Consider the following 16,590-nt stretch of genomic DNA (forward strand, 5'->3'; position numbering starts at 1 on the left):
GGGATTCCTCGTAGTAAGATGTTCCACGCCCAAACAGATCAATATCGGAATAATTATTATCCATTATACAGTATACTTTTTAATGTTTAATTAAATATTTATTTAATAGTTAATAATAATGGTTAATCCAGCACTTGCCGTCAATAAATGCAAATGGCTCCCCCAGGGATCAAAAGTACAATGTGGTAAAAACTGCTACGGTGAGTTTTGCGGGGTACATAATTGCACATCGAAACAGGGATGTAAGGACGGCCCTCAACCCTGTCTTGGTTGTGGCAAGGGCGTCCGAGGAAAAATTAGAATTTGTATCGGTTGTGGAAGTCCACAGTATCGATCGGCAATAGAATATCTCCGACGAAAGAATAAACCAGTACCAACCCCAGAAGAGTTTTTAAAATCAACGATGGGGAAAGTATCAAAATTCCTATAAAAATTGGTTGTGTCCATCGCGGTAGCATTCTCCAGCAGGGGGGGGGGGGGGAAATGACATCGACGCGGTCGTCGCTGTGTTTACCGGACGCTGACGACGCTGGGATCGGCTCGCAGAACCAAATGACGTCACCGTCGTGTAGGATGGACCGTCGTCGTTTTTTTTTTACCAGGCGCTGACTACACCGGATCCGCTGAGTGCAGAAAGTAATAATTAAGCAAAATAACGATTGGACAAAATGTCCGATTCGCCCCCCCCCCCCCCCCCCGCTGCTTAGTAAGTGGCAGAGTGGTCTAAAGCGCTCTCCATTACGGATCACTGCCATCTCATCTGTGTCTGCGTGGGTTCGAGTCTCCGATTCCGCCAATGTGGGTATGTGAGACGGCTTGCCAGTAACTTCTCGTGGTTCCTTCTGGGGATTTCCCGGTTTCTTCCTCCACGATTAATACTGGCCGCCATATATAAGCCTATCGTGTGCTGAAAAATGGCGTTAAACCCAACAACAACTGATGAGAGTTTATCAGCCTTAGAGAACATAGTGAGTCATTGAATGGTCTCCGGAAGTTTAACAGCCAACGCTACACCGTAACAGTTTGTTGAAAACTAGTCTTTTGGCTTGGTTAATTTATTCTTCAAAATAATAAATGATATAAATACACTTTTAAAATTTGACTTTGCATGGCTTTGTGGGGCTTTGTCAGACTTTGTCGGGTTTTGTAAGGCTTAGCAATATTTAATAGACCCTCAATTGTGCGTGCAAAGAAGCAAGATACTGGAGACAAAACATTTAAGTGTGCAGTGTGGGATAAAATGTTTCCTCATAATGGAATTTTAAAACCGCACATCAGCATTCATGCAGGACGAAAACCATTTAAGTGTGAAGCATGTCATGAAAGCTTTGCTCGGAATGGAACTTTAAAACAGCACTTGAGGATTCATACTGGAGAAAAACCATTTAAGTGTCAAGTATGTTATGATAGCTTTTCTCAGAATAGAACTTTAAAACGGCACATGATGATTCATACTGGAGAAAAACCATACAAGTGTGAAGCGTGTGACAAAATGTTCACTTGCAGCAGATATTTAAAGCGACACACGAAGTGTCATACTGGAGAAAAACCATTTAAGTGTCAAGTATGTGATGAAAGTTTTGCCGAGAATGGAGCTTTGAAACAGCACTTGAGGATTCATACTGGAGAAAATCCTTTTAAATGTGAAGTATGTGATAAAAGCTTTACTCAGAATGGAAATTTAAAACAGCACTTGAGGATTCATGCTGGAGAAAAATCATTTAAGTGTGAAGTATGTGATGAAAGCTTTGCTCAGAATGAAACTTTAAAACAGCACTTGAGGATTCATACTGGAGAAAAACCATTTAAGTGTCAAGTATGTAATGAAAGGTTTTCTCAGAATAGATATTTAAAACTGCACATCAAGATTCATACTGGAGAAAAAACATTTAAATGTGAAGTATGTGATAAAAGCTTTGCTCGGAATGGAATTTTAAAACAGCACTTGAGGATTCATACTAGAGAAAAACCATTTAAGTGTCAAGTATGTAAGGAAAGCTTTTCTCAGAATACAACTTTTAAACAGCACATGAGGATTCATACTGGAGAAAAACCATTTAAGTGTCAAGTATGTGATGAAAGTTTTGCCCAGAATGGAACTTTAAAACAGCACTTGAGGATTCATACTGGAGAAAAACCATTTAAATGTGAAGTATGTGATAAAAGCTTTACTCAGAATGGAAATTTAAAACAGCACTTGAGGATTCATGCTGGAGAAAAACCATTTAAGTGTCAAGTATGTGATGAAAGCTTTACTCAGAATGGAAATTTAAAACAGCACATGAGGATTCATACTGGAGAAAAACCATTTAAGTGTCAAGTATGTGATGAAAGCTTCACTCAGAATGAAAGTTTAAAACAGCACTTGAGGATTCATACTGGAGAAAAACCATTTAAGTGTGAAGTATGTAATGAAACCTTTTCTCAGAATAGAATTTTAAAACTGCACATGAGGATTCATACTGGAGAAAAACCATTTAAGTGTGAAGTATGTGATGAAAGTTTTACTCGGAAGGGAAATTTAAAACTGCACATGAGGATTCACACTGGAGAGAAACCATAGAGTGTGAAGTGTGTGAAGTGTGTGATAAACTGTTCAGCCGCCATTTAAAATTTCACAAGAACATTCATACTAGAGAGAAACTATTCATCTAAAGTTTATGATGAGGGAGGGGTTTAATCAGTTTAAATATTTATAAATTAAAAATGCACATGAGAATACATATTTGAGGGAAAAAAAAGCCACGCAAGTGTGAACAGTGTCATAAAATGTTTCAGTACAGTCTAGTTAAAACTGCACTTATGGAAACATATTGGAGGAAAACCATATAAGTAAAATTGGTGATACAATATTCAGTTGCAGTAGATATTTCAAGCTCCACACAAAGATACATACTGGACAAAAACCATTTAAGTGCGATGTTTTTGATCAAAGGTTTATTCAGGGTGGAAATTTAAAATGGCACTTGGGCATTCATGATGGAGAAAAATCATAAAGGTGAAAAGTGTGATAAAATGTTTAATCGCAGTTAACATTTAAAACTGCACATGAGTATAATAAATATATAGTGCACATGAGGATAAATAGTGGGGAAAAATTTAAGTGTGAGGTATGTGATAAAATGTTTAATCAGTGTGGGGCTTTATGACAGACATGGCGATACATGATGGTTGGAAGTACATCATTGTGCTATGTGTTTAGGCTTTCATAAACACTAACAAGAAAAAAGTAAAGCAAGAAGCTTTGTAATATTTAGCAAATAATTTATTTCCCTTGAAAAACAAGGTAAAAAATAAAAAAAATGAACGTACGGTTTTAAGAATCAAATCCAAAAATAATCCAGGAATAATCCAAGAATTAACAAATGGAAGTCCTATGTAATAAAAGGTTCTAATGAATCTGAGGTCTAGTCCTGATGAAATCCAAAATGGAAGGTTGGAAGGTGATGACATATGTTACAGTTAATGTATTACTATTGTGTCTACAGTTCTTTGTTAAATTTCAGAAAATTTCAAGGATTTACTTATGGTTTACATTTTGCAATGTCGTAGAAAACAGTTACACAATTATGGGGTCAATGAAAATGTTCTTCACACAGTTTGATATACTTGACACTCACTCTGTATTTAATCAGATTCAAGCCTGTTTGGAAATCTGCAGCCACAAGATCTCTGTGCATCTTCAAATGATATATACATACAGCCATCCTTAATGCTCCTGCAGATTCTTGTATCACAAACTTGCTTACAAAAACACTCTAGATATAATGTGACTATAGTCTTGGTATCACCATAACATTGTGTGCAGGCATGGACTCTGGAATAGTCATACCTTGGCACAGGTTCTTGCAGTATTATCTATTTATGATGATTCACAGTTGTATAATTCTTAGTATGGCAGTGGTTCATTTCATATACATAATTGCTTATATTGATTGTGATTTTCATGCTAATTTTAACAGAACTGCGGGTACTTTTTGTGCATATCTATCCATTCCTTGGGGCTCTCCACTGTAAACTACTGCAGTTCCATTCTCGGCATGAGCGTTCTTTTGGGATTCTGTCCTAAATCCACTCGACTTACAGACATAATAAATTGAGGTGACTCTTCCTCAATACAGCGGCAATTCTGCCTTAACAGTTATGTCAGTCAGTCATACTGGCGAGTCCGCCTCAAAACATCGGCAATTCTGCCTGGACATCAGTCATACTAGCAAGTCTGCCTCATAGATAGGGTATGTTGGCCATTTAGCCCTGACATCAGTCATACTGGTGATTCCGCCTCATAGTTACTTCATGCTTCTCTACCATCTTACCACTACTAACCTCATGCAGTGGAGGGTGAGACCTAAGAAATGCCAAAGATGTATACTTATGTACTGTTTTATAATGTTAAATAGTTGATTAAAGATTTTGACACTACAGATCTATTAGTTATTCGTATGTGGCAATATCACATGCAGTTCACCTATCAGTCAGACCAACTAGAGGTGCATATGGTCCATCTGTCCACCATTCCATATATTTTATATTGTGTAAACAGGTGTTTAATGTAATTAAATTATATTTACACAAAGAATGGAGTCCAGCCTGGGCCCGTGATATGGGTCAGTTCAAGGTCAGGTCAGTGGACACGCACACTAAGTTGCTACGCTATACCGTAACAATACGTTGAAAACTAGTCTTTTGGCTGGCTAATTTATTCATCAAATGATCAATATAATAAACAATATAAATACACTTTTAAAATTTGACTTTGCATAGCTTTGTGGGGCCTTGTGTGGCATTGTCAAGCTTTGCGTGTTTTCGTCAGGCTTTGTTGGGCTTTGTATGGCTCTGTCGGGTTTTCTAAGGCTTAGCAGTATTTAGTAGACCCTCGATTGTACGTACTAAGAAGCAAGATACTGAAGACAAAACATTTAAGTGTGAAGTGTGAGATAAAATGTTTGCTCATAATGGTATTTTTAAACCGCACATGAGAATTGATGCTGGAGGAAAACCATTTAAGTGTGAAGTATGTGATAAAAAGTTTGCTCGTAGTAGATATATAAAAGATCACATGCGTCTGCATACTGGAGAAAAACCATTCAAATGTGAAGTATGTGATGAAAGCTTTGCTCGGAATGGAACTTTAAAACAGCACTTGAGGATTCATACTGGAGAAAAACCATTTAAATGTCAAGTATGTGATGAAAGTTTTGCTCATAATGGAAGTTTAAAACAGCACACTAGGATTCATGCTGGAGAAAAACCTTTTAAATGTGAAGTATGTGATAAAAGCTTTACTCAGAATGGAAATTTAAAACAGCACTTGAGGATTCATGCTGGAATAAAACCATTTAAATGTGAAGTATGTGATGAAAGCTTTACTCAGAATGGAAATTTAAAACAGCACTTGAGGATTCATACTAGAGAAAAACCATTTAAGTGTGAAGTATGTGATGAAAGCTTTACTCAGAATGAAAGTTTAAAACAGCACTTGAGGATTCATACTGGAGAAAAACCATTTAAGTGTGGGGTATGTGATGAAAGCTTTACTCGGAGTGGATATTTAAAACCGCACATGATGATTCATACTGGAGAAAAGCCATTTAAGTGTGAAGTATGTAATGAAACCTTTTCTCAGAATAGAATTTTAAAACTGCACATGAGGGTTCATACTGGAGAAAAACCATATAAGTGTGAAGTGTGTGATAGACTGTTTGCTCTGAATGGAAATTTAAAACTGCACATGAGGATTCACACTGGAGAGAAACCATATAAGTGTGAAGTGTGTGAAAAACTGTTCAGTCGCCGTGAACAGTTAAAATTTCACAAGAACATTCATACTGGAGAGAAACCATTGATCTAAAGTTTGTGATGAGGGGTTTAATCAGTTTACATATTTAAAAATTAAAAATGCATATGAGAATGCATATTGGAGAAAAGAGAAAAAGCCACATAAGTGTGAACAGTGTCATAAAATGTTTCAGTACAGTCTAGTTAAAACTGCACTTATGAAAACATTATTAGTATTTGTTATTATTGTAGGGTTTAACGCCATTTTTCAGCACAAGATAGGCTATACCTGGCGGCCAGTATAATTGGTGGAGGAAGAACGCTGGAAAACCCCGGGAAGAACCACCGACCCACGAGAAGGTACTGGCAGGCTTTCTCATGTACCCACATTAGCCGAGCCTGAGACTCAAACTCACTAAGACAGAGTTTATGGAAACATACTGGAGGAAAACCATATACCTTGAAATTGGTGATAAAATATTCAGTTGCAGAAGATATTTCAAGCACCATGCAAAGATACATACTGGACAAAAACCATTTAAGTGTGAAGTTTGTGATCAAAGGTTTATTCAGGGTGGAAATTTAAAATGGCACTTTGTCATTGATGATGGAGAAAAATCATAAAGGTGAAAAGTGTGATAAAATGTTCAGTCGCAGTTAACATTTAAAACTGCACATGAGCATAATAAATATATGGTGCACATGAGGATAAATAGTGGGAAAAATCATTTTAGTGTGAGGTATGTGATAAAATGTTTAATCAGTGTGGGGCCTTATGACTGTGCTTGACGATACATGATGGTTGGAAGTACATCATTGTGTTATGTGTTTAAGCTCTCATAAACAGTAACAAGAAAAAAGTAAAGACAGCAAGCTTTTCAATATTTAACAAATAATTTATTCCCTAGAAAAACAAGGTAAAATAAAGAAATGAATTTATGATTTTAAGAATCAAATCCAAAAATAATCAATGAATAATCCAAGAATTAACAAATAGGGTGACCTAGTAATAAAAGGTTCTAATGAATCTGAGGTCAAGTCCTGATGAAATTCAAAATAGAAAGTGATGATGTATGTTGTAGTCAGTGTAGTACTATTGTGTCTACAGTTCTTTGTTGAATTTCAGAAAATATGAAGGAATTACTTATGGTATACATTTTGCAATGTCGTAGAAAACAGTTACACAAACATGGGGTCAATGAAAATGTTCTTCACACAATCTGATATACTTGACACTCACTCTGTATTTAATCAGATTCAAGCCTGTTTGGAAATCTGCAGCCATATGATCACTGTGCACCATCAAATGATACATATGTACAGCCATCCTTAATACTCCTACATATTCTTGCATCACAGACTTGCTTACAACTCCACTCTAGATATAATGTGACTTTAGTCTTGATATCACCATAACATTGTGTGCAGGCATGGACCCCGGAATAGGCATACTTTGGCACTGGTTTTTGCAGTCTTATCTATTTATGATGATTCACAGTTGTATAATTTTTAGTATGGCAGTGGCTTGTTTCATATACATAATTGGGTATATTAATTGTGATTTTCATGCTAATTTTAACAGAACTGGGGGTACTTCTTGTCCATATCTATCCATTCCTTGGGGCTCTCCGCTGCATACTACTGCAGTTCCATTCTCGGCAAACAGCGTTGTTTGGGCATTCTTTCCACAATCCACTCGACTTACAGACATAATAAGTTGTGCCGACTCTGCCTCAATACAGTGGCAATTCTGCCTTAACAGTTATGTCAGTCAGTCATACTGGCGAGTAAGCCTCAAAACATCAGCAATTCTGCCTGGACATCAGTCATACTGGCAGTTCTGCCTCATAGATAGGGCATGTTGGCCATTTGCACCCTGACATCAGTCAGACTGGCGATTCTGCCTCATAGTTAAAGCATGCTTCTCTATCATCTTACCACAACTAACCTCATGCAGTGGAGGGTGAGACCCAAGGAAAGCAAAAGATGTATACTTGTGTACTGTTTTATAATGCTAAATAGTTGATTAAAGAGTTTGACTATACCTATGCATTTGTTCTTTGTATGCGTCACTATCACATATGCAGTTCACCTATCAGTCAGTCCAACTAGAGGTGCATATGGTCCATCTGTCCACCATTCCATATATTTTATATTGTGTAAACAGGTGTTTAATGTAATTAAATTATATTTACACAAAGAATGGAGTCCAGCCTGGGCCCGTGATATGGGTCAGTTCAAGGTCAGGTCAGTGGACACGCACACTTAAGTTGGATTAGCGATTAGCCAATAGTAGACAAGGGTCTGCTGTGCTGAGGTAGCTGACAGCAGTCATTCACTTTACAAGTGATCAGCATCGAGAGTGATCTGTTTGTTTTTGTATAGTCATATTCATATATTTGCTTCAGAGGATGTATTCAAATGAAACTTGGGTGCAGTTCCAGAGATATAAAGTAAAGCAGGGTTCGGCAGGATTTATATATATGGATTACTATTGTCTTATGGATTGTTCTATTAAGTTTAAACAAAATTTTAAACTGTTTCTGAATTTACAATGATCCATAATCATTTCACCTTATTGATATCACTTTATATTGACCAGAAACTAGAGCTGACTTAACCTAATGTGTGTCCAAAGTCTGAATTTCTGACTGTTGCATACCAACTTCTGGAACTTAAAATTTACACTAAGGTGTTGTTTGTAATTAACCTCTGGGGACCTTAAATATTAATTTGTTCTTAAGCCTATATTATATTGTATATACATTACAACTATATTAAATTGTGTGTGTGTGTGTGTATATATATATATATATATATATATATATATATATATATATACACGTTTTAGGTGCGTTGTGGGCAGTCATCCCGAAAGTGGGTTTACGGGAAGGACAAGATATAGTTTACATTTCAAATCAAAATACATATACATAGGTTGTATTTCTTACATAGTAATTATGTATATGTTGAAAATAAGTATATACACTTATGTTATAGTCCTATTCATGTTTTCGGTTCGTGGGCAGATATATAAATTTCATGGGCAGTTTTGACCTTTAGGTTGAAGATGACAAAGTAACTGCCCAAAAATACGTTCACGAAGAACAAACATATAGCATTCTGCCCGTGAATACGGCCACGGGAACAATATATAGCGTACTGCCCACGAATACGTTCACAAGTAACAAATATATAGCATGACTTTCCGGTGTGCGCGCGCAAAATGGTTGTCAAGACACGACGATAAACATTAATCTATTAAAGCATCCTTTGCAATGGCCAACGTACATATAGCGGCCGTGAGGTTCGTTTTTCACAGCTTGTTTGAAATAAATGGATGATTATATATCCAGTGTAACAACTTGTCTTGACAGCTTATGGATGCTAATGTTTGACATTTATTGTGAAGATGATTGTTCACTGCTTGTTGATGAATTCGTAGCTTCTGTTAATCGATGCTATAGCTCAATTTAACTGTCATACACTGATATGTTTAAGTCTGCTTGCACAGTTAACTATGCAGAGTTATGGAAATATAACAAATTGGTTTTAATAACTTTCAGAGTTTGTTTTACTATTACTCAATATTTGTTTCAAGTACTATAAAGGCTGTGATAGGTTGGGTGGCTTAGATTACAAATCAGACCCTTCTCACTTGGGGGGTGGGGGGTGGGTACTGCCCATTATGAATATTACTGGTCCTAGATGTCCAACCTGATATTTATGACATATAGGTTCAACATCTTACTGCCAGCAGAAATGGTGTTCTGTAGTATTTTTCCCAGTCAATAGTTTATGGATATATTATGTCATGTACTATGCTTGTTTAATTCTCTCATCTCAGTTCTGACGTTACCATTGAATGCTATAATGTTCCCAGACATGCGGTATTCTTGGTTATTAAAATTATATATATACACAGATAACTGAAGGTGAGTTCTCATTATTCCCTAACAATTGTAATTAGTGGGGCTGTAGCAATTGATGGTCTGAGAATTCAAGTTAACTGGTTCAAAACTTGGGTAAACAACAAACTGTTTTCTTCCTTTGACAGGCATCATAAAGTTTTGCATCTTTGTCTCTCTGATGACTGTGGTACACAAGTTACAGACTTTGCCTTAGAATGAGCCTGATTTTTGATACTTGTTACTGAATGGGGTGGGGTAGGGAAGTAACAAAATTATTAAAGGTGGAATGTATGCAAACCATGCTGGAAATAGATATGTGCCAGCAACTGCAACATGTAAGCTTCAATCAATTTTGAAACTATAAGCTTTATCCTGTAAATATTAACAGTTCACACCCTGTATAAAAGATGATTTTGTGTTTGATTAACTGGAACTGTTAATTTATTATGTTAAGGAATTTATTGTTTTAACCCTAGTAAATGTAATATAATTAGGTCAAAAGTTCCAGTTTGTTTATTGTCTCCAGAGTTGATTATTGTAACTGGAAGAACCTGTTTCTAAGTGTTAAATGAAACGAAAGAGATATTGTTTACTAAAGCGATATAAAATAAAAGCTTAAAATGAACTGAAAGAAATATTGTTTATTCAAGTGATACAAAATAAATGCAAAAGTGTATATTCATTAAGAAGTGTATTGTCAATTGCAAATAAATGAAGATTTATCTTATTTTGTTCTTTACTTGTGTACAAAATTATACCTGGATTGGGCAATAATTACTTGTACTCCATTTGGAAAAGAAAAATCTATATGTCCTAAATACCTAATGTTCATATCATAATGCTCTTTTAATAGATGATTATGCTTTTCAGCTGACGTTACCATATTACCAAGTGAACTAATAGTATGGCCTTCGGTGTGGCCCACTAATCACATTTGTAAATGAATTATGCATACAATAGAGAAATAGCTCTTAAAATATCTTATGAGTTGAACAATGTGTGTACACAAATAAACATGAAGCAAATCTTTGAGCTTGTATGCCACACATGCAAGTGAATTGGTGGTTTTCATATGTAACTTGTGTACTCTTATGGCTTTTGTCTATATTACGTTTAGCCATTTCTATTCACACACCAGAACACAACCTTTTTTGTCTGATTCAGGTACTAATGCAAAACTTATTTCAGCTGTAACTGAAGTATACAGAATTTTTCCAGACGTTGAGGCCTACTGTGTAGACAGTATAGCTGTAAGTCATCAAATCAAATGGAAGACAACAGTGTGCAGTTGAAGAAAATGATATATACCCAGTACCATTTAGAGTTATCTTAAAGAAAAGTCACAATGCACACTGATACAAGTAGTTTTAGAAAATGCATTTGTTCCACATACATTTTAACTTAACCCAAAAGTTCAGTCTCTTGCCTAAAATTCAATCAGATGTATGCATTTATTCCATAAAACACAAAGATATAATGAACCAAATCATTTTCATTATTGAGTTAGGTAGTAGGCTATGTTAAAGAGTGCAATCACTTTATCGATTTTTTTTTCCATTACATTTTTATTTATTATAAAATGACATTTCTTAGTGGAGTGCTAGCAACTGTAACTTGAGGAATATTTTGTACATACTGGCCTAAGTGTCATGAATATACTGTGCTACATTTTGCTTTATTAGGTATAATACTATCATGAGACTTGCTTGATTAAATCCTGAATTTGTCAGTTACACTTACAAGTCCAATGGTAGAATTTAAAATCTGTGACAGTTTGGGAACTTTTTTTGCAGTAACTGCAAATCACTTTGCCTTCACAGTCAATGAATTCAAGCCATTGATAATTGTCAAACCATTGTGACTGAAAATGTGATTGTCTCTTAGTTGTGTCCTATTTGATAATTTTGCTGCCACAGAGTCTGGATTGTGTCTCTGAAGAAATAGTTCATCTAGACTCTGTTGCAGTATTACATTTTATATGTTCAATTTAATTAATTTTCTTTCTTTGAATCATTCTTATGTCATAACTTGCGAAAATAGTTTAGTTAACAATATTTATTCAAACAGAAAAGATAACCTCACTTGACAAATCATCCTACTAAAGTGATCATGGCATACACTTTTATATTTGAAATTCAAATATTGCCCACTCGTTAATTAACATAACTAATATTGCACACTGAAGGTGATCATATGTATCATCAGTTTTAAAAAAAATAAAGACATAATACTATCATTTAATCACTGCATACAGGAAACAGACACTTGTGTCTGTAAAATGCCTTTCATTGGATTACTTTGGTTTATTGAAACCAAACAGCGATCCACTCAGGATTTTCTAGGGTAGATACAGAGAATATATTATGGTCATTCAGAACGCTATCAATACATCAGACCAGATTGTTTTTATTATTATTTAGGCAAAATAACTTAGTAAGTCAGATGGCAAACATGAGGATGGTGATAGGTTATGTGGAATTTGCATTGAATCATCTGATCCCAGAAGATTTGATACAATGTCACTGGCTGTGGTAATCATCAAGTGCAGTTGCACGGCACCATAAGACTTATCAAGATACCATAAGCTAGAAAGATGAAGAAAAAGAAAAACGATGACCCAAAGACAAATCCTGCAAACTGTGTGCAAAAACGATTCCACAGATTATAGATGAAAACTTTACTATATTTAGCTTCAAGATATTAATAAATTCGGATTACTTCCTCCAGTCTGCTACAGTAATTCATGCCCATTGCACTCATAAATTGATTATAGTCCTTGCAGTATTTTGTGTGGGCCACAATATTTTAATTGATGCAGCTGATGCTCCATTCTTCAGTTCAGTGTTGATTCAAACATAGCAATGTCCCTTTGGGATGTGTGCATAAATAAAGAATGCCTGTCCCTTCATTACCACACTTGTTGAATTTATCGTGTCTCTCTGAAAACTGTACCATGTGAGAAAGAATTTTATAAACAAACTGGACATAAGTATTGCTAGACATATACTCAGACCTGAGACTTCATAAAAGACTGCTTACTTGTGAGGCATTATTAGTGCTAGGGCTTGAGGTAATAACTTGCTATATGTTTGGTAAGGCAAAATAAGGGGCCTTATGACTTAAATTGAAACTGTGAAAAAACAAAAGGTTCAAATGCAATAAACTTTTGTTTTTCCTCATTTGTTATATTACAGTGCCATGAAAGGTCATTTCTTTTATCTTTTTAATCCCTTGCCAATTTTAAGTCATCATCACTAACCAAGTCTCTAAATCAATTCTTGGCATATTTAGCTAAAATGGTGCCTACCAATGGGGTTTTAAGGATGTCTTTAAAATTAAGGCCTTAAAAATGTTGACATCTTATATTAAAAATGACAATTTGAGCCTTGCAGATTCATGTCCACAGGTGCCCAAATAAAAAAAAAGGGGGGGGGGGTGCAAGGGGCAAGCTTGTTGGTGTGTTATAAAATAATTGACTTATCATCGGTGTGCTGACAGGTAATGTGTAATTAAATCACTGTTGTAATATTAATAATGAGTGAGTCTGCACAAAGGAATTTCATACAGCTAAACTAGCTCAACAACTAGAGGCAATTAAGAAATATATCCACATTCGTGATTCTGTCAAATGGCAGATACAACAGCATCAGGAAGCTCAAGTGGTATTTACAGAAGGTAAAGAGCCGCTATACTTGTTATCTTTTTAGGGATGTGCTTGGATTTTGCCCTCAAGCTGGAGCAGTCATAGGATATATAATAAATCGCCACGGTCGGAATTTATCCCCAAGCTGGGGTAATCGATGGGTAAAGTCTTATCCACAGTCGGGGTTTTATTCAAGCTTCAGGTGCAAGTTTTTGTGCATCTCCATGCCCTTGCATAAAACACAGTTACACGTTTTTTTATATAGATATTTTTCAGTTGTAGACAGGAATAATAAGTATTTGCGAGTGTTTGAAATGAATGGGTTCATTATGAATCAAGTTGCACTACATTTCAAAAGCAAAATTGGATTGAAATGCAAGAACTGTAGTACGGAATTAGTGTTGGTTCTGGATCGTAGAATGGAATTGTGTGTGTGTGATTGGATTTTTAACGTAGCTTGAATAATTTTTCAGTCATATTGCTACGATGTCTGCAGTGTGGCAGTTTATAGTGATGTATAGCACTGGGGCATCATGCTGCAAACATGTAGTATGATGTTGCACCCAGTCACATTATCCTGACACCAGGCCGATCAGTCCTAACACTAACCTCTTAATGCTGAGCGTCTAGCAAGGTAGCTGTTAATACCACTTTTGTAAGTCTTTGGTATGACTTGGCTGGGGTTTGAACCCATGACCTCCTGCTTCTGAGGCGGACGCTCTAACCACTAGGACACCGGAGTGGTCAGAATGGAATTGTAACAATTACAATGGAAGCAATTTGTATTATGCTTGTTGGGGCATTCCTCACTGATGGCTGTCAGTGACATCATCATGGGAATGTGTAACAGCCACATTTTTGTAAGAACAAGGTGTAGTTGGTGAACAATACAGACACTTTTCTGCCATTTCCACTGGCATCATCTCATATGATGTTATTTAAAAAAACTTCCTACAACATATCCCCCACAACATATAAAACCTATATGCAAATCTGATGAAAGCTGCTTGTGTTTCTGAAACACATATTCCATACTGGTGGCAAGAATGTCCAAATCTACATTACAAAAATGAAAACATTACCATCCATCTAGGAGTTGCAAATGTATGAAATCCTCTTGTTGGGTAGTTTTACTAACAGGCTTTACAGCAGGGCCTTCCATTAGATTTAAATGTGGCAGGTAAGTTGACAAAGTAGGGTGGGGGGTTGGGGGGACCTACCCCAATGGGGATAATTCTTTTTTTTTTTTAAAGTAACATGGTGTAAAGTAAAAGTAGATGGGCTGATAAGGAATCCACTGAATTTACAGACTAAAGGTTCAGACATTTGTTTTTAAGAGAAAAATGAAAGAAGGAAACAATACAACAGATATTTTAATATGACTTTAATGTTTATTTTCTAGATTTAATTAAGATTATGAATCAGAATCAGTCTCCAACTCCACTGTAAAGTTTATCTATTACTTCTTCTGCTCAGGCACCTGCAAATTAAAACAAAATTGTAATGCTTAAATAAAGTCATATCATCTCAGCACTAGTTACATATGCAGAAGTCATGTTAATCAGCATTATAAAAATGTATGAAATTTTCTTCACTGCACTTGTGCTTCCCTTACTATCGTTAAGCCATGATACAAGATAACTTTGCACTTAATTGTCATTTCTGGCAAGTGGATGGTGCAATCAATTTGCACAAAGATGAATTTATTTCATCCAAATATTTCATGTGAACAAAAATTCCAAATGGAGGCACTTGTCCGATCAGACAAGATATATGCATATTGTAGTTAGCTGGACTCTAGCTCTGATAGTCCTGGGCAATAGGATAAGCTGATTTTGTTATCAGTTTAGAAATACATCCGCTTTGCAAATACTATGCTTTAAAAGACGAAACTGAATCCAATATTGATGAAATAAGAGTCATTTGGATTACCTTGTTTTTTATTATTCTGCGTTGGTTGGGTGCATATTTGAGGGTCTCTGATATGGTCTCTTCCATTCCATTTGCCTTTGCTTTGCCATTAGTTTTCAAGCAGGCTTCTGCAAGAGTAATACAATGTTTTAAAATAAGTTTCACAACAAAGGATGCATTGCATTTTTCTAAATGCCAGCAATAATCAATGGAATATTTTTAAAACATGTACTTTGAAATGTGGTCTCAAGTTACTTTATCAATTCATTTAAAAATCTCTGGCAAGTCACATGAAAAACACAATTTAAATCAAGCCATACTTACTTATCAAAACCTGACATATCACAAGCTCTTGAAATGCTTTTTTCCTTTTACGTCCCTTTGGACTATACTCTGGCCAGTCTTTTTGTTTTAAGCTTTTTCATCATCCTGCAGACACTATCCCCAATTGTAAACCTGCCAAGGGAGCTCAAGTAGCATATCTGAAAATAATAATAATAATAATATTACTATTTTTTTATTTTGATATTATTATTAGTAGTAGTATTTCATGATCGATGTGACAAAATATGCTTGTATATAGTTATTTTTTGCCATGGTTTTGCAAGCAAATTTAATTTCTCTAACTTGAAAAAAATTTGATAACATTAACTATGCAACACAATGTACTAATAGCAATTATAAACCAAATTAACCACCGTGAATCTATTAACTTCATAAATGACATTCACTCAAGGACTGAATTAAAGTAGCCACATAATATGTAATAGTGTATATGTAGTAAAATACCTGTTACATGTTCATCTCTAAACATGTTTTGGCCTACATCCATAAGACAAAACAGCCGACCACTACATATTCACCCCACCCCCAAAAATAATTATACAGGCACTGCAGAACTTGCATAATGCACATTGAGGTTCACAACAGGAAATAAAGGTTATAACAGTTTTTTTAAATAGAAAATAAAGCCCCAATTTACCATCTTCTTGGAGAGTTTGGGATTCTCCTCCAACCTCTGGCAAAGGCCCTCTAGTTCCTCCACTGAATCACATGGCATTGCAAGAATTTCTTCTCTATATTCTGTGTCTGGGTCTTGCGTATGAACTTGGAGGGCCAGCTGCTCCAACAAATTCTCAATATTTGTGTCCAGTTTCATAAGTACATTGAACTGGAAATCTGTAACAGATTTGTGATGAAATTAGTTTTGAAAGATCAAGACCATTATTATAAACTCCTTAAAAAGATCTGTACAGTGAACATGGGTTTAACAATGAAATATATTTATGGAATGAAATACATGGTTTTTGTACAGTTTATATGAAAACTTTTCCCATTAATCCTTTA

General features: G+C 35.5%; 2 protein-coding genes and 1 long non-coding RNA gene across 10 annotated transcripts in view; 2 read left to right on the top strand and 1 right to left on the bottom strand.

Moving 5' to 3' along the window:
* LOC149789798 (uncharacterized) overlaps window positions 1–16,590 on the bottom strand; it is a 166,880-nt gene that overhangs the window by 127,751 nt on the left and 22,539 nt on the right. For 7 of the 8 annotated variants that reach the window (XR_016423729.1, XR_016423728.1, XR_016423726.1 and 4 more), the window contains 4 exons: window positions 16,226–16,422; window positions 15,568–15,725; window positions 15,265–15,371; window positions 14,702–14,812 (listed from right to left, as the gene is read on the bottom strand). This is a non-coding gene — a long non-coding RNA (uncharacterized LOC149789798). Of the gene's footprint in view, window positions 1–14,701; window positions 14,813–15,264; window positions 15,372–15,567; window positions 15,726–16,225; window positions 16,423–16,590 lie in introns of those variants that run through there. The other variant, XR_016423731.1, reaches the window with a different exon arrangement.
* LOC149789799 (uncharacterized) lies at window positions 829–4,426 on the top strand. Its single transcript, XM_089971788.1, has one exon. It carries the CDS (start codon window positions 1,241–1,243, stop codon window positions 2,561–2,563), a length of 1,323 nt encoding a protein of 440 aa, XP_089827914.1. The 5' UTR covers window positions 829–1,240; the 3' UTR covers window positions 2,564–4,426.
* LOC149789800 (uncharacterized) lies at window positions 4,679–7,822 on the top strand. Its single transcript, XM_089971789.1, has one exon. It carries the CDS (start codon window positions 4,943–4,945, stop codon window positions 5,849–5,851), a length of 909 nt encoding a protein of 302 aa, XP_089827915.1. The 5' UTR covers window positions 4,679–4,942; the 3' UTR covers window positions 5,852–7,822.

Source organism: Sinohyriopsis cumingii, chromosome 10 (assembly GCF_028554795.1).
Source record: "Sinohyriopsis cumingii isolate HCF-2022 chromosome 10, ASM2855479v2, whole genome shotgun sequence".
Taxonomy (NCBI): Eukaryota; Metazoa; Mollusca; class Bivalvia; order Unionida; family Unionidae; genus Sinohyriopsis; species Sinohyriopsis cumingii.